Source organism: Peromyscus eremicus, chromosome X (assembly GCF_949786415.1).
Source record: "Peromyscus eremicus chromosome X, PerEre_H2_v1, whole genome shotgun sequence".
Classification (NCBI taxonomy): Eukaryota; Metazoa; Chordata; class Mammalia; order Rodentia; family Cricetidae; genus Peromyscus; species Peromyscus eremicus.
Window position 1 is genome coordinate 25,199,806 of NC_081439.1, and position 22,515 is coordinate 25,222,320.

At 41.7% G+C, this 22,515-nt stretch overlaps 1 protein-coding gene across 1 annotated transcript in view; it reads left to right on the forward strand.

Annotated features, from left to right (window-relative positions):
* The window catches only part of Bmx (BMX non-receptor tyrosine kinase), a 58,358-nt gene that overhangs the window by 9,993 nt on the left and 25,850 nt on the right, over nt 1-22,515 (forward strand). Inside the window, exons 3-10 of the mRNA XM_059250313.1 lie at nt 602-706; nt 3,076-3,157; nt 7,007-7,126; nt 8,580-8,644; nt 14,635-14,810; nt 15,756-15,812; nt 18,713-18,784; nt 19,620-19,673. Of these exons, the coding sequence (XP_059106296.1) occupies nt 602-706; nt 3,076-3,157; nt 7,007-7,126; nt 8,580-8,644; nt 14,635-14,810; nt 15,756-15,812; nt 18,713-18,784; nt 19,620-19,673 (731 nt within the window). The remainder of the gene's footprint in view (nt 1-601; nt 707-3,075; nt 3,158-7,006; nt 7,127-8,579; nt 8,645-14,634; nt 14,811-15,755; nt 15,813-18,712; nt 18,785-19,619; nt 19,674-22,515) is intronic.

Sequence of the window (22,515 nt, forward strand, 5' to 3'; positions counted from 1 at the left end):
CCGAGAGACATTGGACAATGACGAGAGATACCTCAGCGGTCACTAGTTCTGGGGGCATGAGGGTAAGCATTTCTGGCATCCAATGGATAGAGACTGAGGCTACTACTAAAATACCCTACAGCTCACAGGTCATACTCCATAGCAAAGAGTTACCCATCCTGAAATGTTAGTAACAGTGCTGAGGGTGAGGAGTGCTGCCTTAAAAGAGTAGCGGAAATAACAACAGCCCTGTGCTGTTGAGAACTTGATCATGGCAGAAAAACCAAAATGCCATCAAAAAGCTGAAACAACATGAAGCTGCTTCATGCCATTAAACCTTGCTTTCTCTATTAACCACTTGGCAGGTGGTTTGAAAAAAATTACATGATTCTCAGATAAGATTGTAAACTGTCACTCAGATACTTGCTTTTGGAGAAGCACACGTGCATGTGTGCATAGTTTAGAAATATGACGGTGACAGCCATGAAGCCACAGGACATGCATCTCGGTTGGCTTCCACACCCCTTTTTCTCCCTTCAGACACTGACTTTAGCTGTACGCTTTTCCCTGCTCACTGTGACACACCAACATGACATAGCTTCTGGTTTGCTTTTGAATTCAGAAACGAGGAAGCAGAAAGGGATCGATAGAAATTAAGAAAATCCGATGTGTGGAAAAGGTCAACCTCGAGGAGCAGACACCTGTGGAGAGACAGTACCCGTTTCAGGTAAAAAGGGGGACGGTTTCTCTACTATTTTCTAGTATTAACTCCCTATCCCCAGGAAAATAAAAATATTGCAAAACGATCCCTTGAGAGGATGATCATGTTTGGAATATTCCCAAGTGGGCGTTGGCGGTTTAGCAGAACCCTCGTGGCCGATCTGCTTCCCTCAGAGGGAGGGGAAGCAAGCTGAGAGTGTAAACTACTGGGATGTGACCTGCTTCAGCTCTACCCATCTCTTTTATGGAACTTAGTGGGGTGTCTCTCTCTCTTGGGTAACTGCAAGTAGCAAGCTATGCAGGATTAAGTTCCAACCCTGCTCTGACTTGCCTCCAAGGAGGTGGTAAAGAAGATCATCATAATACAGCGAGAGTGAGTATTAAGATGGAGGCTGATGCAGTACATTCCCAGTGCTTTGCTCCTCACTAAAACATGCCAGGGAAATGTTCTGTTGGAGGTGACAAATAGACCTTAGCCAGCAAAGTCGGAGGTGGCAGCGGAACTGCACTGCAAGTGCTGAGGCACTGAAGGCTGAAATAAGGGAATGAAAGAGACCAGCCTGGGGAAGCAGGTGCTGTTGCACTGGGAAGGGCGCTATGTACTATGTCAACCAACTTTAATTTTACACCAAGGAATTCTTTCTGTCTTTTGAGATTTTTATTTTTATTTTATATATATGGGCATTTTGCCAGCATGTAGAGCATGTCGGGTCTCCTTGGAACTGGAGTTAGAGATAATTGTTAGTTCTCATGCGGGTACTGCGGATTGAACCCAGGTCCTCTGGAAGAGTAGTCAGTGCTCTTAACCACTTAGGTGTCTTGACAGGCCCTAGAATCCCAGAATTCTTTCTTTTTAGTGTTTATTTGTTTAGTGGGGGGGGGGTGTCTCCCACCCTAATGCGTGCGTGCGTGTGTGTGTGTGTGTGTGTGTGTGTGTGTGTGTGTGTGTGTGTGTACATGCTCCCACATGCCACAGCATGAATGTGGAATGAGAGGACAGCTTGTAGGAGTCAATTCTCTCCTTCCACCATGTGGGTTCGAGGAATCAAAATCAGGTCAAGTTTGGTAGCGAGCAGCCTTACTTCTGAGCCATCTCTCTGGCCCCATAGGCCCCTAAAGAATTTTAAACATTCTCATGCTACAAAGAATGCCTTTGTGAAGAGGCTTGAGCTGAATCAGACCTACTACAAAAACGATCAGCCAGTTGGGGAAAACCAAGGACGAGGGTGCCCATGGAGGCAACCTCAAACACAGCAGGAACACAGAGGCTACCCAAAGTCATAAAGGTTTGCCTAGAGACTTCCCAGCCCACTACTTGCATTTGAATAGTCATAAAGATATATCACAGCTTATGTCTGAGTATAGTTGCTCATTTGCTAGAAAAAATGGCATACTCATATATATGATATATATAATATCATATATACTGATATATATATCATATATAAATAAAAGTAAAAATATTAAAGTAGGACGAGCCCAGCTTCTAGAAGATCTTTCATAAGTGGTATGTGTTGTTTTCCAGTTGTAAAATAAGCCTGATCTGGAGAGGGCATTGTAATTTTCAGACTTGCTTGTGATTGTAAGAGGAGGACATGGGGTATCCTGCGTGTAGAGGCAAGAAGCCACGGGGTGTTCTGCTCTATCACTCTCCACCTATTCCCTCGACTCTGGATCTCCTACTGACCCTGGAGCCCAATAATCTTCCTGTCTGTGACCTCCAGAGCAGTGGTCTTACAGGCTTGCACAGGAGTGGGCCCTGCATTCCTCATCCACTGAGCCATCTCTCCAGCCCCATAAACAATAGTCATAAGGGATAAGAAAACACCTAGTGTGGAGTGTCTGAGATGCTGCGAGATGTGTGACAGACTGACATAACAAGGAGACATAGCTTTCCTGAATATAAACGGAAACTGGAAATTGACCAGAACGTGGGGCAACTGCCCAATAAGGCATAGCAAAGGAAAGGAAGTCCCATCTCTGGAAATAGCTTTTAAGGATACAGAAGTTAAAGATTTTCTAATTTCTAATTAGGAAAGGAATTGCATACTGGTTAGAAAGATGGACCAGAGCAATCTTAAGAAATATGTAATTTACTATATGATAATACTTCCTGGTCCAGAGCACCCCAAATGAGGCTTTAATATTCACCACTGTTCCATGCTTCATTGCTATGATTTTTCCCAAGTTCTGACATAAAAACATATCGAGATATGGAAGATTTTTAAAAACCTGTAGTTTTTTCACATAATTCCAAAGCTAGTATATGTCATATAAAAAAGGGTTTATTTCTGATAACATAAACATTCACAGGTACACGAGACTGAACCATGAACCACTTGTATCAAAATTCACTGCTTTTTTTTTCCTTTCCAGATTGTGTATAAAGATGGGCTTCTCTATGTCTATGCATCAAACGAGGAGAGCCGCGCTCAGTGGTTGAAAGCACTGCAAAGAGGTAACAAAACGCCTCAATGAAGGCTTGGACTGTTTTCTCTCAAGCTCAGGAAGGCGGTGGGCTGTGTTCGAGCTTGCTTTTGCGCTCTCGGGGTTACAGGCAGGAAGCCTGGGGATCACCTTTGCGTTCACACCCAGCACAGAGCTGGCTATTGTGTCTTCCCTGGCAGGAGGTGGAGAGGGTGGGGGGAGCTAGACCAGCTGTGCTTCCTGCGGCGCTTACAGTCCTGTTGGGACTGTATTTCCAAGGTTCACAGACAGCGCTAATAGTACTGAGCACTTACGCCAGCTCCTCTATCGGCACATGTCGCATGTTGTTACAGAATCCTCTTGACAACTATGGACAGGGATATTATTTATTAGTTTTCATTTTTCACACAAGTTTAAAAGAAAACAGACAAATGCCACAGACCTTGTTAACGGGAGTCTCAAAATGTAATCACCGAAACCCGACTTTTTAAGTCACAATATTGCAAGCTAAGTCACTATATTTTTGCCTCAAACTGAAGATTTAATGAAGAGTTTATCCGTATTTTTGCAGCTGCTGTGGTAACAAGGGGGAGAATTGTTGTTATTAATTTAGCACCATGACATTTCCCTCTTCAATCTTTTTGTTTTCTAAAGAGTCAGGTTGTAAGGATAACATGTAACTCAATTCAGTGACTCTACTGGTGTAGCTTCAGGTTTTAACATCCTAGACAGAGGAAGATTTTGTTTTTATCTTTATGTTTTATGTTTATGTTTTAGATTATGGCAATATCTCAGTACTCCTCCGATTGCGCATACCCACTCCACACCGATGCAAATACATCCTTTCCCATACACAGTTCTTCACTTTCCCCTTGTGGGAAAGGACTTAGCAATCTATTTTGTGGCATAGCGAAGTGCTCATTAGGGAGAGAAGCTTCCCTCATTACCCACAATCATCTCAATGAAGTGAGACGGGTACCACTGCCAGAGCCAGGCAAAACTGCTTGCCGTGTTATCTATTTTATATAACACATCTGGGCCTTTCCTGACCTGTAAAATGAGGAGCATATTCCTTTTCTCCTATAGCAATTACATGTATGAGCGATTCTAAAATATATTAAAATATCCTCTTACACATAAGCCATTGTGGATATAATGGGGCTTCCAGAAGGAGCCCTAAGGTTTTGCTTCCCAGGCAGCCATCTTTGGGGGAACCTTCTAGGGCTCAGTTGTCATATAGACACTCCCTGTATTCAGCTCTTGTTTAGCCCCTGTGTCTCCATTTGCGGGTCCTCCTGGAACTACCTGTGTTGTCTAGGCTGTGGGGTAACACGTATGATGGTTTATGGACGGAAAAGGAGAACGAAGAGACAGGCAACACCACGTCTCTTGGTCCCTGGTGAAACTGTATTGTCTCCTTTCCTAGTGCTGCTGTATGCACAGCAGAAATTGTGTGCCTGGTAGCAGTGCTTTGGACTGGAGGGAGCAAGATGTCAAGCATTCACTGGAACAAACCTATCTGCGCTTTCTCTCCCCACAGGGAGAAGGAGGCAAGCAGTCTTGGGATTGGGCAGGCATTCGAGGATGTCAGGGACGCAGGTTCCTTCTAGCTTTCTGTTTTTACCATTCTTACAGGTTCCTGGAAGGTTCTAAGCTGTCTTAGAAGGCCCCTGCTGAAAACTTTTGTTCATGCGAACATGTTTCTCAGAAATAGGGCTCCTATCTATCTCTATGTACAATAGACATTAAAAAACAGTATCCGTGTTTGTTTTCTCCAGTCTCTGTGCTGGAGGATAGACAAGGTGGGTGAGATTGTTATCAAGTTAACAAAAACTGACTTGCTGTGGGAAGACAAAGGTTCTCTCATTTAAATATTTCCCCTTACAAATTCTTACCAATTTAAACTATATCAGTCTATTCAACTCTGTAAGAGTCATGATAGCAAGAACAGCCAACTCTTAGGGGTGGTATGTAGACTAACCAATGCATGTGAGGAAAAATACATAAAGTCACACACAATTTTTTAACATCACCATTAAGTATTGGGATTGTTGCAATGTGGACTTCGAGATGTGGTTGGAGGATTAGTTACTCAGGAAACTAAATCCTTTTGATTGGAAATATTGACACATTTAAGAGCAAGAGTTTAGACAGCAAGAAAACATGCAATATGCCTGGGAACCTATGGTCATTTGGGCCTAAACTCAGAAATTAACATTTTATAGTCTTAATTCATTCTGTAATAATTTACCTTTAATACTCACTAGTGAAGTTTTTCTTGGGTGCCCGCATTTTCAGCTACACTGAACTGAGTTGTATTAAGTGAATGTCATTACTAAAACCCACTTTTCACTGAACTATCTGAGGCCAAAGATTTATGTATAGTATCTTATACTCCCTCAGTGACCCAGCACAATATTAATTACTATTCCTTAAGTTGGGTTAATAAAGGAAGACTAGGACTCCCTGGGTTCCAAGTTAGGAGTTTTCTAGATGAACGTAAAATCAAGAAGGAAGAGTTGAAGTGATGCATAGAACCAGCCCTCCCCACCTAAAGATGCTTCTTGAGCTCTTTTCTCCACTAAATCCTTGTTGATTTCTCTGCTGTATTTCAAAAGATGCTAATTTCTTGCAGATACAGCACTGTATTCCAAAATTGGAATTTAATTTGTTTTACTTGACACTGCCTTATTCTCATGGTTTGTTTTTCCAGTGCTGGAGATGGAGCCCAGGACTTGGTGTATGCTAGGCAGGAGCTCTACCACCAAGCTGCACCCTTAGCTCCTCTTTTCTAATTCGCATACATCCTAGCTAGGTGTGGTGGTGGACTCCTCTAGTCCCAGCATTTGGGAGGTGGAGGCAGGAGAGTCAAGAGTTCAATGTCAGCTTTGGCTGCATTGTGAGGCAAGACTAGACTTGTATACACTAGACTTTGTCTAAAAAAAAAAAAAAAAAGATAGCTTCCCACCGCCCCTCAAATTATTTATTCCTTAGAGCAAGGATGTCAAAATCATGAAAGACAAAGAAAAGATGAGAAACTATCATCAAAGACAACAAAAACAACTAAATTTCACACATAATACTGGATAAGAACTTGATCAGAAACAATTAGTCATTTAAAGAACATTATTGGAACAATTAGAGAAAATCAAATATGAAATATATATTCAATTTCCTGAATTTGACAATTGGCTTTACAGTTAGGTAAGAGAATAAATACCATTGGAAATAGAAACCGTATGGGGAAATATTTACGGGTGACATTATTCAAGCCATATACCTGCTGTTCACTCTAAATTATTAAGTGAATAATAACGACAAATTCTGAGAACAACAATGATGTGTGTAACAAAGAGGAAGAAGCAACAAAACAGCGTAGTGAACACTGGCAGGTCTAAGGCAAGGGTGGCAGGAGGCTAGGCTGCACAATTCTTACTGTTCCTTTGAAACTTTTTCAAGTGAAAACCCACAGTAAGCACAAGTTGTCCAAAAGTCTCCTTTTTCCTATGATCTAGCCCTACACCCAGCCTATATCTGCCACCAAAGAACATTCAGGACCTTTACAGGCATATTTATAAAATCTTCATGGCAAGCTGGCCAATGTATGCATTTTTCCTAACTCTTTCGTGTCAGAATGATTCATTATTATGCTGTGGTTAGACTGTGGATCATGCTGTGGTGTCTGTTTATTCTTTGGGTTTGTTAACTTCTGAGTGAAAGACAGCTGCTTTGGTAGACACCGGGTCTTCCTTCAGTTTCTGGTGAATGAGATTGTCATTGTACTGAGATGATAGCACTTACTTACTGCACTGCTTCTCTTGGGCCAGTGTCTGCTGATATCTTGTCTCCTTCTCTTGTGTCCTTCCTATCCGCCCTTCAGAGATACGGGGCAACCCCTACCTGCTTATCAAGTACCACAGCGGCTTCTTCGTGGACGGGAAGTTCCTGTGCTGCCAGCAGAGCTGCAAAGCAGCCCCAGGATGCACCCTCTGGGAAGCATGTATGTGTGACTCCCTGTTGTGCTGGACCTCGGATGGGTAGGGGACCCACTAGGTCAAGCCTGCCCAATACTAGATCCGTTTTCCAGAAACAAAATATATCATATTGATTGGCATCATAGTAATACAACATTGTAGATGCTATGCTGAAAAATGAAATATAATTTCAGTGTCAGTTGAATCATACTTCCTCAATATTAATATATGCCTTTTTTCATTTCATGAGAAATGTTTTTAAAATTGAAATCACAACAAACACAGAGAGAGAAAGAACATGAACATGGATGGGTAGGGAGGTGGTTAGCACCTGGGAGGAGTTGGGGAAAGGGAAAAAAGAATATGATCAAAATATACTTTATGAAAACAGTTTAACAAGAAATTAAAAACATGGACCAAGTAATGACCCATTAATGCCTCTCATAATTCTTCTAGTTTAAAGCAAACTCCTTAGAAGTAAAACGTGCTGAGCATATCCCCATGGATCAAACAGCTAGTTTTCCCACTTGATAAGAAAATGAGGAACTGGAAAGATGACGCGCGGTGGTTAAGGGCAGCAGCTGCTCTCCCAGAGAGGGCCTCGTGAGATTCCCAGGACCCACAGGGTGCTTCACAGCAGGCTGTAACTCCAGTCCAGCAGATCTGACGCCCTCTTCTGGCCTCCTTGGGCACTGCATGCATGTGGTATACACACACACACACACACACACACACACACAGAGCCAAGCAGAACACCTGTATATAAAACAAAAATAAAGGAAAGGAAAGGGTTGTATGTGTGCTTCGTTTTTAATCAAAGGCAGACATGGTGGCATAGATTTGTAATCCTGATACTCAAGAGGCTGAGGCAAGAAGATCATAGTTTGAGCCTGGCCTGAACTATATAGCAAGACTAAGCCTCATACTGAGACCCTGTCTCAAGCACACACACACACACACACACACACACACACACACACACACACGAGAGAGAGAAAGAGAGAGAGAGAGAGAGAGAGAAAGAGACAGAGAGAGACAGAGACAGAGATACACAGAGACAGAGAGACAGAGAAAGCTCAGTTCTATCTTCTTATAAATAACAAAATCATGAAGCGACCCTGCTTTTCAAATATATAGCAAAATATATTATTTAAGTAATAGTTTTAACTATCACATATGCCAACATGATGATAGCTATCATTAGAAGATTTATTTAAAGTTGTTGGCTACTCTATATGGTATGTTGGTTTCTTCGTAACTTGTGGGAATGAGGTATACATTGTTTATAGGCTTTAGAGGAACTTGAACTTTCAGTCAGACGTTGCAATGTGTCTGTTGCTGGCACTTGAAGAGTGCTATTTGAGTTGAGCATTGCCCAAAAATTCAGTTGCTCTGGTGTATTGTTCATGTAGACTGGTTCAATGTTTTGTTTCCCAGCGCTGGGTGGTTTCCTTTGTTCTATTTGCTTTTGCTTTCCAGATGCTGATCTGCACATTGCATTCAGTGAGGAGAAACACAGAGCCCCCACTTTCCCAGAGAGGGCAGTAAGTCCGTTTTTCAATTATTTTTTAAGTTGACATACAAAGTCTGGAATATTTGTACATATGCATCATTACATTTTGTTATAATTCATCCTCTCTCGTCGTCGTCGTCGTCGTCTTCCACTGGTTCCTTTTCACATTCTGCATGTATGTCCCATGTAGTCCATTACCCTCTCATTTTCCCTTAAGCTTTCTCCTTCCACCTTTATTATCCTTGTTCTAGTTTTATGATCTACACATACACACACATACACACACACGCACATGTAATTCTAAATTTAGGTTTTCCATATAAGAGAAAAGATGCAACATTTGTCTTTCTGGGACTGGCTTATTTGACTTAACATAATGATTTCCAGTTCCCATCTATTTCCCCTGCAAATGTCATGATTCTGGCTTTCTTTACACCTAAATAAAATTCTGTTGTGTATATGGATCACATTTCTTATCTATTCATCTGTTGATAGAAACCTATTCGTGTTCCATTTCCTAGCTATTGTGAATAGTGTAACAATAAATGAACAACATTCATGAGTGTATGCTACCATTCTAGTTGGCGGCGTGAGCCTGGGAAGTGGGGGCCTTGAAATGAGGCAGACTAAAGTCTCATGCGATAGCCAACTTATTCAGAGCATCAGACAATTTATACTCTGAGGGCACTCTGACAGTTAAAGAAGGTCAAATGAGCAAAGAGCACATGACTCTAAACTGTATACAAGTCACAAGGATAACCCATGCTTGGAAACTTCTTTGCATAACGAAAGGAAGATGTTGAGTAATCTGAATAAACCCACTCCCACTTACTACACCTGTGAGGGGCACAAAAGCACATTCCAAGAACAACCCATTAGTTCCAGGATAGCCAGAGCTACATAGTGAGACCCTGACTTGAAAAAAAAAAAAGAACAAACCAAAAATTAAAACAAAAACAAAAACTTCCAGACTATGTCTCCATCCGTTGTTATAGCTACCTTATTCTAAGTTACAACTTCTTCCCTTTACAATGCTCTGGTCTGTATCAAGTGGTAGCCTGCTTTGGAGCAGGGATCATGGAACCACTGGGACTTCTGACCCTTTCAGGGTTAAGCCAAGTAACAAGAGTATAATGAAAAACAGATATTCTTACATAGCTATACATGGTCCTATTATGATTTGGTAGTGATGGCAGCTGCATGAGTTTCTCAAACTTCTTTATCATATGAGAGAATTGTGTCAATTTTCGGCTGAGAGGACAGATCAAAATGGAACTTTATGACAGGAAAGATGCCTTGATACTTAGCCCTTACATTTGCCAATCCCCAAGCCTTATATTGGGTTATTCCATCTTATTTTAGACAGAGTCCCTTCAAAACAGTTTCTAGACAACTTTTTCCCAGGGGTGGAGCCTTTCTATAGGAAAACAAACAAAACTTGGACAGCTCTAGATCATTAAAGTATATGCAGATTGCACACCCCTTTCTTCTGTTGATAGCCATAGATAGCCTTCTACTTTTAGGATTTCCACGCAGGCAGCAGCCGCTTCCCATGCTAGGAGGTGTCTCAAGTGGCCTCCAGGTTCCCCAGGACATCATCTTAAATGGGCCTCTCAGGTTTATGGCGTGTTTTAAGTTCTGATTATTTTTCTCTTTCTGAGAAAAACCTATATACCATTTTCCTGAATCAACTCAACTGACAAAAATAACTCATTTAAAAAAATATATTCAGTAGTATTACCCAATTTCATGTCCATACAGAACTTCAAAATGTGACATTATTTGGAAACAAGGTATTTGTAGACTTAATTTATAGTTAAAGGTCAGGTTGAGATCATGCAGGACAAGAGTGGCCCATGAGGCTGGAGACTGGTGCTTATGTAAGATAGGGGACACAGGGAGATAGATACATAGAGGAGGTGGCTGTGTAAAGACTTACGCAGACACTGGAGTTATAATACCACAAGTCAAGGAACATTTGTTACCACCAAAAGCTAGATCAGCAAAGGCATGCCTTTCCTAGAACCTTCGAGAGAGTATGGCCAGAGTGGAAATTTGAATTGGGACTTTTGACCTCTAGAACTGCAAAAGAAGAATTTCCATAATCTTAACCCACCAAACATGTGGCAGTGTGTTATAGTAGTCCTAGGAAATAGGTAGGACTGTTTGAGCTTTCACTTTGTATTCAGAACCATTGCTGTTTGGGCTTGGTTGGGTACTTGCTGCAGGCCTGCTGCTTGAAACTCACAAGTCTTGGGGCTGGAATGGTAGCTCAGTAGTAGAGCACTTGTCTAGCATGCACAAGACCTTGGGTTCAACTCTAGCATGCAAAGCAAGCAAACAACTGTGATCTGAACAACAATGCATAGACTAGACAAAGTTACAGAGACACATGTCCAGTTGACATTGGCTGTGGTCAGCTCAGAAATAGAGATTGACTGCAAAAGGAGAGGAGGGATTTTATAGGAGTGATGGAAATATGTCAAGGATAGATTGTAACGATGGCCATAGAACTGGATACATTTACTAACAGTCACTAAATTCTCTACTTAAAAAGCATAATTCCCACTGAAGTTTATTTCAAACAAATCTAAGCACAGAGGGCAAATTAGGAGCTAGAAACCACCAAATCTTATTGTTATTTATTAAGTGGAGCAATGTTATTCATTAAGCAATGCTGTTTATCCCATGAGAAAAGCCACAAGGTACAACAAAACCCACTATAAGAATTTATTAAGAATAGGGAACAGAAGTGGGTGCTTAGGTCTATGGAATGATCGTGCAGGAAGAGAAGAGTGGAGAGATGAGTGGGACGTGCTTTTATAGATTCCCCCGCACACGCGCATATGGGCTTACATAGCTATGCCACTCATGCGCACAGATTACGCGATCTCGCAATCTCGCTGTGCGCAAATTACATGATCACGCAGCACACGGATTATGTAGGACGTAAGGCCCTGGGATGACTAAGCATCTTGCCAGTGCATGTGCGGTCATGGAGGAGTGGCTACAGAACTCAAGAAATTAGACATCAAAATGCCTAACAGTCCAATTAAGAAATGGGCTATAGAACTAAACAGAGAATTCTCAACAGAGGAAACTCAAATGGCTGAAAGACATTTAAGGAATTGCTCAACATCCCTAATCATCAGGGAAATGCAAATCAAAACAACTCTGAGATACCACCTTACGCCTGTCAGAATGGCTAAGATCAAAAACACTGAAGACACCTTATGCTGGAGAGGATGTGGAGCTAGGGGAAGTCTCCTCCACTGCTGGTAGGAATGCAAGCTTGTACAACCACTTTGGAAATCAATATGGCGCTTTCTTAGAAAACTGGGAATCAATCTCCCCCAAGATCCAGCTATAACACTCTTGGGCATATACCCAAGAAATGCTCAATCATACCACAAGAGCACTTGTTCAGCTATGTTCATATCAGCATTGTTTGTAATAGCCAGAACATGGAAACAACCTAGATGCCCTTCAACTGAAGAATGGATAAACAAAATGTGGTACATATACACAGTGGAATACTACTCAGCAGAGAAAAACAATGACATCATGAGGTTTGCAGACAAATGGATGGATCTAGAAAAAATCATCCTGAGTGAGGTAACCCAGACTCAGAAAGACAAACATGGTATGTACTTACTCATAGGAGGATACTAGATGTGGAACAAGGATGACTGGACTGCTACTCATATCACCAGGGAATTCTAACACTTATCTCTTGCAAGGGTTTTTTTTTTTTTTTTGAAAAATGTGTGGAAAATCAGCAAACAACTCAATGGCCATAGGGTTCCAAGTCCTTTTATAAAAAATGTTTTTTATTCATTTTTTTGAGAATTGCATGCATATGTGTGACATATTTTGATTATATCTACCCTCTACTCCCTCCTGGACCCCCAACGACACATCCTCTCCACAACTTTATGTCCTCTTCTTATTTATTTATTTTTTTAATAAAACACAAAGTTCAATTTGTGCTGCCTATATACTCATGACTGTGGGGTCACCTACTGGAGTGTGGTCCACCTATCAGGAGCACACCCCTAAAGAAAATTGACCCTCTGTTTCTCAGTAGCCATTAATTGCCAACAGCTCCTCTGCTAGAGGTGAGACCTTGTGAGCCCCTCTTCCATGCTGGAATGTTGACCAGCTTGCCTCGAGTGGGTCTTCTGCAGGCCACCCCAGCTTCTGTGGGTTCATAAGCACAGCAGCTATTCCATGTCCAGAAGACACTGTTTGGCAGTAGTCCTCCCAACCCCTCCGGGTTTCACAATCTTTCCGCACTCTTCTCTTCAATGTTCATGGAGTCCAAGGCTGGTTTTGAGTGTAAGCTGTTAAAATTAACCAAAGAAAAGAGTGTGTCATGAAAGGAGGAGAAATGCCCTTCTCTCCCTTGTCTTCTCCCTCTCCTCCCTTTACCTCCCACTCTCCTGTGTGTTTGTGTGTGTGTGTGTGTGTGTGTGTGCGTGTGTGCGTGTGTGCGTGTGTGCGTGTGTGCGTGTGTGTGTGTGTGTGTGTGTGTGTGTGTGTGTGTGTATGTTTGACCACAGGACTCAGTAGAGAGTTTATTTTCTGAATTGAGTGTGGGGGACGAGGGAAAACAACCCTTTGGTGAGTCTGCTCAGATTGCATTTGAGGAATTTTATAATGTGTTTATCTTTGGTGAGAACACATCTTTGAATTTATCAGCAATGGGATCCTTCATAACAAGGAGTTCTAGGATAAATCTTCAACTCCAAATAAATGATATCCCTGAAACAAAAAGAGGAAAATACAATGCAAGAAAAATTCAAATTTAGAGTTCATACACACAAAATGGATTTTTAATGAAGTATAATGTACACTAAGAAAAGCACACAAATATGCTCAGCTTGTAAATTTCCAGAAACTGAACCAATCTACATAAAACACATTCAGATTAAGAAGTAGAATATCAGGAAATGCCAGGAATACTCAGGTTTCCTTTCAGTTAGTACATCAGCCAAGAGCAATTGCTAGCTAGATGTTCAACCTCATTGATTGTTTGCTTGATTTATACAGACAGACAGACACACACACACACACACACACACACACACACACACACACAGTCACTTGCCTGTTTTTTGGGGGGGTTCAGTTTATGGGAGTCTTGATTTTTAATAAGTGATTATATTTTATTCTCATTGCTTATAGAATTCTGTCGTATGATTATACTACTGACCTATTCTGTTATTGTTGCTCCAACAAATTACCACAAATTTAGTGGCCTAAAGCAACATAATTTATTGAGTTATTGCCTCATAGTTCTGAGGTTCAAAAGCCTAAAAGCGGTCTAGTCAGTTGTTTCTTCTGCAGACTTTATAGGGGAAGGGTGTTTCCTTGCCTTGCCTAGCTTCTGAAGGCCACGGTTTTCAGTGGTTTCAGGTGCCTTTCTTCATCTTCGGTACCGAAGGGGCAGCAGCTTTTCTGCACTATGCCTCTGCTCACATGTTCCCATGTTCTACCTAATCTCTGACACCTCTGATTATACCAGGCTCATCCCTCTCTCCCACAATAATCTCCCCATCTCAAACACCTTAACTTTGTCACAGTCAGCAGAGTCCCTTCCACCATGGAAAATGTCCACAGACTCTGTGAGTTAGGATATGGACATCTGGGGAATTCATTTCTCAGCCTACTGAAGCAACAATATATTTTGTATTTTGTCATCTTGAGAAGTATTTTGGTAGTTTCCAATTTTATTGAATTCCAACAGTTCTACTGTGATCATTATTTTGTACACCTTTGGGTTTCACTGCTGGATGTATAGCATGTAATTGCTGGGCTGTCTGATACAGCCTCACAACATTCTGCAAAGGAGTTTCCAATTAGCCAAAGCATGAGTTAACAGTTGTTCTGCTTAACACTGTCTCCATCCCTCCTTCCTTTCCTTTCTTCCATCCTTCCTCTTTTGTGTAGGAACTGGTATATTTTGTTCATGGATCTGTGCCCCTTTTGTGATATAATAAAATCTCTTGTCCTCCAAAGCTGAAGATTCCTCGGGCAGTTCCTGTTCTCAGAATGGATGCATCATCCTCAAGTACCACTCCACCCCAATATGACAGCCACTCAAAGAAAAGTCATGGTTCCCAGCCAGCCATGAACATACGCTATATTCCAAGGGAAGACTGCCCTGACTGGTGGCAAGTAAGAAAGCTGAAAAGGTAAAGCTAAGCATTAAAGTGGGCCGCCCAGAGTATAGAGTAAACATTGCCCCCAAAGCTTTGGACTGCACCCTCGAAGCTGGTAGCACAGGCTTTAGCTTTACTAGGGTTGGTCTTCTTCGAAAACATTCAGTACCTGAACTAGCAGAGTGGGGAAGCTGAGGGCTAGAGAGATGGCTCAGTGGTTAAGAGCACTGGCTCCTCTTTCAGAGGTCCTGAGTTCAATTCCCAGCAACCACATGGTGACTCACAACCATCTATAGAAGGATCTGATGCCTTCTTCTGGTATAAAGTCGTACATGCAGGTGGAGCACTCATATACATAGAATATATATATATATATATATATATATATATATATATATATATATATATATTTTTTTTTTTTTTAAAAAGAGTGGGGAATGAAGTGGCCCCTCTGGACCTGAAAGTATAGATTTCAATTAGTCTATCTAATGTTCCTTATGATAGCTTCAGCATTTTAGTCTTTCCCCTTCTTGCTCCCATTTCCCTCAAATAACTGCACAATCCTAAACGGAGAATCTGTAAGACATCTCTCTTATATAAAGGAGTTTCAGGTGGGCTTACTTAGTCCTTTCAAGTTTTCAACCCAATGATGTTATCCAAATTCAGAGTTGAAAGCACGTAGAAGGTGATATATAAAGTGAATATATCTTTGCCACACTTGATGCTCAATAAATGCTAAACTGAATGGCAACTGGATCATGTAGAAGGGTCAAGTGTTATCCCTTCCTTTGGTGCCTCAGACTCCAGCCGCTGTGGTCACTATCTGTCATTCTCACAGAGTTGTCAGCTTCCCTGCAGAGTGCTGCTGATGCCTGTCTCTACACAGAGTAAACGCAAAGCATCTCTCTGACTCACTGTTTATCGCCTTTTGTGCTCTTAGTCCTTGACTCTTCTCACTCTCGTTGTTTTCACTTAAAGCAAATGCCTCACTGTACCAATGATGCAGCCACAGGGTCCTGTGGAACCTGAAAGAACGTAAGTATTATCCCATTGGATTTAAATGTCTTTAAATATAATATGTCACAGTCTCTTTCACTCTAGGGCACAACTAGTTTCCAAGTGTAGTGTCCGTACCTGATTGCTGAGGAAAGGGTTGCATTTGTTTGTCTGCTACCCAGTGCTCTCGTAGATCTGGGCTGGCAAGATGGCTCTGTGCCTGACCATCTGAGTTCAATCTGGTTGCATCTGATGCTCAAGTTCAGTCCCAGATCTCACATGGTAGAAGGAGAGAATGGCTTCTTCAAGTTGTTCTCTGATCTCACACCCCCACCCTGGGGGAAAGTAAAAAAACAGAACTAAATAAATTGCTTTGCCTTTTTCCACGAGAATTTCTTACAGAGCATGAAGGCAAAAGGCTCTTCTCTGGGGCAATGCTGGTTGAGCAGGTGGGGAGGAGGCATTTTAGAATTTGAGGGCATTTAGAATTCTCTAGGCCTTTCTTGAAACAAAACAAGAGGAGTGTTTCCTTGCCAAAGCAGCTTGTCCCTGTGAATTGCAGTTTAGAAAAAAAGGCTGGGTTGTGACTGCAAACAGGAAATGGGTTTTAAATTCCAGACAAAGCAACCCTTGGACTTTAGGAGAAGGTAGACACTTCCTCGTGCTCTTAACACCCAGCGCAAAAGAGATAAAATGATGGGTGGTGAAGGACTATGCAAATCTTGCTGCTCCATCGGTGTCCAGAAGAGTCACAAGTTCAAGCTCTAATCACACCAACAGAGAGGAAAACAACATACTTAAAAACACATAAAGGACAGAATGTTTGTGTATCCCCAAGAAAAGCAGAGCAAACCTAGCCAGGTTATCTCCTGATCCAGGTTTCCTGCTGTGTGGGACCATTAAGATCAGTATTAGCAGTTGTCATTTGTTCAAGAATTTGCTCTGACAGGAGCAAAATGTCAAAGTCAAACAGTTAAGACCTAGCTGAAACAAATCACTGTCACTTAACATCCAATAATCATACATTTATAAATGCACTGTCAACACAAAAGAAATCACAATTGTCACCTCAAAGGGCATAAGAAAGAGTTTATTTTGGAGCCATATATGAGTGCCCATGGGCCCAGGAACACAAATTGAGGTCACTCCAAATTCCATGTTCTAATGACATAGTGATTTCATGAGGTTTTTGTTGTTGTTGTTGTTGTTTGTTCGTTCGTTCATTTGTTCTGGTTTGTTATTTGTTTGTTTGTTGTTGAGACAGGGCTTCTCTGTGTAACAGCCCTGGCTGTCTTGGAATTCACTCTTTAGACCAGCCTGGTCTCAAACTCACAGAGATCTGCCTGCCTTTCCCTCCAAGAGCTGAGATTAAAGACGTGCACCACTATGCCTGGCTCAAGAGGATGTTTAGAAACAGAGCAAAGAGAGTCATAAAGCAAAGCATTTTTCAAATACACAGGTGGAACCATCAGAGAGGGGACTGTAGCAAAGGGGGGACGCCTGTGTTCCAGGCCTCAGATGTTACTGTCGGTCCCACAGGTGGAGGGAGCATAAGACCAGTACTACAGTTTAAAACCAAATGTGAAGCAAGCTTTAATAAATATTCGTCAGGTTGATGGACTCTCTGGCCAGGTCCATCTTTGAGTTCCCAGAAAATGGCCACAAGTCACACCTTGTAGGGGCTTAAAATGGCACCCCCACAAAGTCACCGTATTTCCCATCAGGCCCAATCAGGGGAAAGCATATATCCTTACATATTTCCTGCCCACTCCCTTCCTCTCCTCCCCCTTCCTCCTACATCCAATCAGGAGCAAGCGTACATTCTGATGTATTTCCTGCCCACTCCCTTCCTCTCCTCCCCTTTCCACGTACATCCAATCAGGAGCAAGCATAGATTCTGATGTTTTCCTGCCCATATACCTCCCATCCACACTTGATCAAGCACATCCAGTGCAGGTGTATATGGATCAAACAAACTCGTTTAGGAGAGTGAAAACATAAATAGCCTCCAGCATTTAACTTTGGTTCTCACATTACCTAATGACAATTTATCTTTGAGGTTTGTGGAAGCTAGTGGTTATTAGGTGTCAAAGAAACCCAGACAAACGGCTAACTGAGGTGCCTACTAACATACCAAAGCAGACAGCAGGTATTGGCCAGCTCTCCCAGCGTCACTCAGTACCTGTGGCTCCTCCCAACACTGCCTCCTACCCTAAAGCTCGCCCGCCCTGGGAGAAGCTTCTGCTTCCCTTCCCACAGCTTCTCTTTCCTATATAATGCAGCCATTTTGGGTATACCTCTCTTGGTTGGTTTTTCATCTCTCTCTCTTTTTTTTTTTTTTTTTTTGTTTTTCGAGACAGGGTTTCCCTGTGTAGCTTTGCGCCTTTCCTGGAACTCACGTGGCTGGCCTCGAACTCACAGAGATCCGCCTGGCTCTGCCTCCCGAATGCTGGGATTAAAGGCGTGTGCCACCACCGCCCGGCGGTTTTTCATCTCTTATCTCCCTTCCCCTCTCTCCTCTTATGGTTCCAGTTTAGTCTGCCGGCCACGTTCAGCCTCGACTCTTCCCTCTGCCTGCCTTCTCCCTTATATCTACAATAACAGTCTTCTCCATATTTTAGGAGTAGTCATGGCCTCCTCCCTTTATTTCATTTTTTCAGCGATCTGTTAAGTAAATACATTGCAAAAAGTTTGACTGTCAGTCACAAGGATGTTAGGTCATACACAGAGGTGAACAAGGAAGGGCTAACTCTCTAAGAGAGCTAAAGATAACCTGAGGTAGAGAAATCAAAATCAGGTTCTGGACCTGCAACATTCCAACTTCTCCACTCTTACTGCTGTTGTAATCTGTTCATCAGCCTTGGCGAAGCGTCAGAAGACATGGCTGCATTCCAGGAGCTTTCACATTCACCACACTAACCATAAATCCTTATTTGCAGTGAGGAAGACGTCGCCGCCAGTAACCAAGTGGAAAGAAATATTGTATATCACAACACCTCAAAGATGTCATGGTAAATCCAGTCTAGATACTACTTTATGCGCAAAATGTACTTCTGTTTGCAGGGAAACTAACCAAATTTGAAGTAAGTTTACAATGAGGTTTTACATGCAAAGTAAATAAAATCCAAAAAATGTCCATATAGTTTGCCTCTGAACACATAGGTGAATCTCATTGAGGGTTTGTTGGTTAAAATTCCTCACACTGATTATCCCTACTCATCACTCATTATGTACTCTGGTGTTATGGTACACTGGCTCAGGCATCTCTAACAAGAGAAAAAGCAATGTGGAATAAATAATTCTTCCCTAAGAATAGCTCTACACACATCACCAATATTTAAAAAATATTATTCCATTTTATTTTTTTATTTTAATGTATAGGAGTGTTTGGGCTGCATGTAAGTTCGCCACATATGTGTGGTGTTCACAGAGGTCAGAAGAGGGCACTGGGTCCCTAAGAATTGGAGTTATAGATAGTTGTGAGCGGCCATGTGGGTGCTGAGAACTGAACCAAAGCCTCCGGCAAGAGCAGGGAAGTGCTCTTAACCACTCAGCCGTCTCTCCAGGCGCAGCCAACTTTTTAAACTTCATACTGTAACCATTTTTTGAAGGAATCTTCATGTTTCATAAGGTCGCTCTTCCAAAAGAATCTAAGCCCCCTGAGTTCCTAGAAGCATAAATTCAGCTCGCGAGTGACTTGCTGTTTCATTACGCTGACCCCTTCCCCAGTGCAAAGGGGAAACTTAGCAGAAACTTAGTTTTGTATATGTGGATAAAGGCACTTGAATTTGTTTCTTGGTTGGCTTGTTTGTTTGGCATTCATGTTGTTTCTGGACTCTTCTTAAGGGGATTCCCTGATTCAAGTTCATCTGAAGAAGAGGAAAATCTGGATGATTATGAGTGAGTGTTGAAAATCTTATATGTCCTTCTAAAAGTAAAATTAGACGTTTTTATTTGATTCCTTGGAGGCATTAGAACAGATTTCTCAGGCTTCTTCAGCAGGCTGTGTTCACATGGGTAAATTCATGTGAGGCTCTGAGCCATTTTTCTAAATGGCAAGTGCCAATGAACTCGGTTATCAATTATCAATGAAGATATTTTCCCCAGTCTAGACCATCTAAATCTGCTACATATATTCATTAGATTTATCCCATGCTAGTGTTTTCATTCCCTATATAAAGAATATAATGTTTGTGCTCCTTATTTATTTGTTGGAGCCCTCTAATCAAGGTAATGTTTGAAAGTTCTCACTGAGGCATTTGGTACGATGTGCCTATGGCACACAGCAGTACTCAACACAACAGCATTTATGTTCATAGACTCTTATTCACAGAATGACCTTATTATTTGGCATCCAAGTTGAGATCCCTAACAGAGAGACAAATTCCAATAGACAATGGCATAAATTAATCTGTTCTGGGAAAATGAGAATGGGTGGTCACGCTAATTGTGTCCTTGTAAGGCCTAAGGACCATTAAGCTTCTTTCTAAAATTCAGCGTTTTCTGTCATTCTATAAATGTTGACATTGTTGTCTCCTAGACTTAGAGATTTGCATTAAAGAAAGATGAGAATAATATAGCATACTGTATTTTGCAGACACTCAATATTCAAAGGACTTTAGAAAGTTTTGGAATTCATATGGACACTAGGATTCTGCATACGTATGTTCTCTTTTGAGTGACTGCTATTATTGATTTATTGGTTACACATGAAGTGAGAGCTTTTACAACGGACCTGCATGTATCCTCTTCTACCTGTAATCCACCCTAGTTCTAAGCATACCTGTCACATTAGAGAAGATGTGGTATATCCTCCGTTCTTTTGTAGTGCTATCTCTTTTCTACATTCTAGCCTTCTTTAATAGTTAACTTTAACTATCAACTTGATGGAAACCAAGAGTCAGCTGGGAAGAGAAAACGTCAATCAAAGAATGGCCACCATCCAAGTGGCCTGTGGGCGTGTCTGTGGGGCATTTTCTTGATTGATGATTGATAAGTGGGAGGGTCCATTCCAGCCCACTGTGGACAGTGCCATCCCTAAGCAAGTGGTTCTGAGTGCTGTAAGAAAGCAGAAAGCCAATGGAAAGCAAGCCAGTAAGCAGCGTCCCTCTGGGATTTCTGTTCCAATTCCTGTCTCCAAGAGGGGGTCAAATATTGAAATTGTCAAGGTTTACACATTGTGGAAATTACCATGAAAACCCCATCTTCTACAGAAATCAAAGATCTCTGAAAGGGAACTCAAGACTTACATGGCTGTATGACCCCACATCTCACTTGACACCCCCTACTTCCTCTACTGTCGGCGCTACTGTCACTGGATCATTTGTCTTACAGTCATAATTGCATGAGCAATTCTACTTCATTCAAATAAAGATGGGAGCACTTAGATTTAGATGGAAAATCATGTCAGGACTAGAGCTGGGCCCCTGCTGTTTTGACACGGAATACGAAATTTTAAAAATGAGGCAGAGCCAGGGTCCAGCAAAATAAAGGCGCAAGTAACAAGTTTATTCAGGCGAAGGTTTAGGAAGGGGCGTGTTCTAGTTTGCTTTCCGTTGTTGTGATGAAACACTGAGCAAAGCAACTTAAGGGAGGAAAGAGTTTAGTCGGCTTATGTCACTGCGGGAAATCAGGGCAGGAGCTTGAGCAGGAGTTTGAAGGCAGGACTGCTCGCTATTCCACGCAGCATTACCCCCCGCCAGGGAACTCTCTCACAGCCAAGGAAGCACAGCAGAAACCATGGGGAAATACTGCTGGGTGGCTTGCTCACAGGCTCCTGCTTGCCTAGCTTTCTCATACAGCCCAGGACCACTTGACCAGGAAATGGTGCCACTCTTCCTATATCAATGAACAACTAAGACAATTCTCACATGTATGTCCACAGGACAGTCTGATCTGAGCAATCATTCAATCGAGACATTTTCTCAGGTGACTGACTCTAGGCTATGCTAAGGCTAACTAGGACAATGCAGTATATATACCATCTCACCTTTCATGTCCAAGTCCATGTATTTCTTCCTGATCCTTTCTTTCTTCTATCTACCCATAGGTATATAGCCCAGATCAAGGCTTTTAAAACTTTTCTGCTCACAGTCTTTTTTTTAACCAGAGAAATTTTTGTGATTCCCCCAGGTATATAGAGAGTTATAAAATAAGTATAGAAATCAAACTTTTACTGACAATAAATCATAAAGAATTTTATTTTAAAACCATTCATATACATATGTGTATACATGCCATTTATTAATGATGAAAGCAAATTTGCTTGTTTATATTACATAAAGAATTAGACCTTTGCTGAATATCAGATAGTGAAGGAAGAGCATCTTCAACTTTTTATGGAGTTGATTGGGATTTTTAAAAATATTTTTGTATTATCTTATTTATGTGTATGGGTATTTTACCTGCATGTATGTGCACCACTTACATGCCTAGTGCCTACGGAAGTGGAAAGTCTGCTCTAATGCTAAACCAAAATTCACTGAATAATTTTTAAAACGAAACTCCAGTAAACAGCTCAAATGGCAATTGTTAGGATGAAACACTCCAATAAAATACAATGCAAATATATACCAGTTTGGGCTTGAGAAATGGCTCATCAGTTAAGAGCACTGGCTGCTCTTCCAGAGGTCCTGAGTTCAATTCCCAGCAACCACATGGTGGCTCACAACCATCTATAATAGGGTCAGATGCCTCTTCTGGCATGCAGGTATCCGTGCAGAGCACTCATACATAAAATATA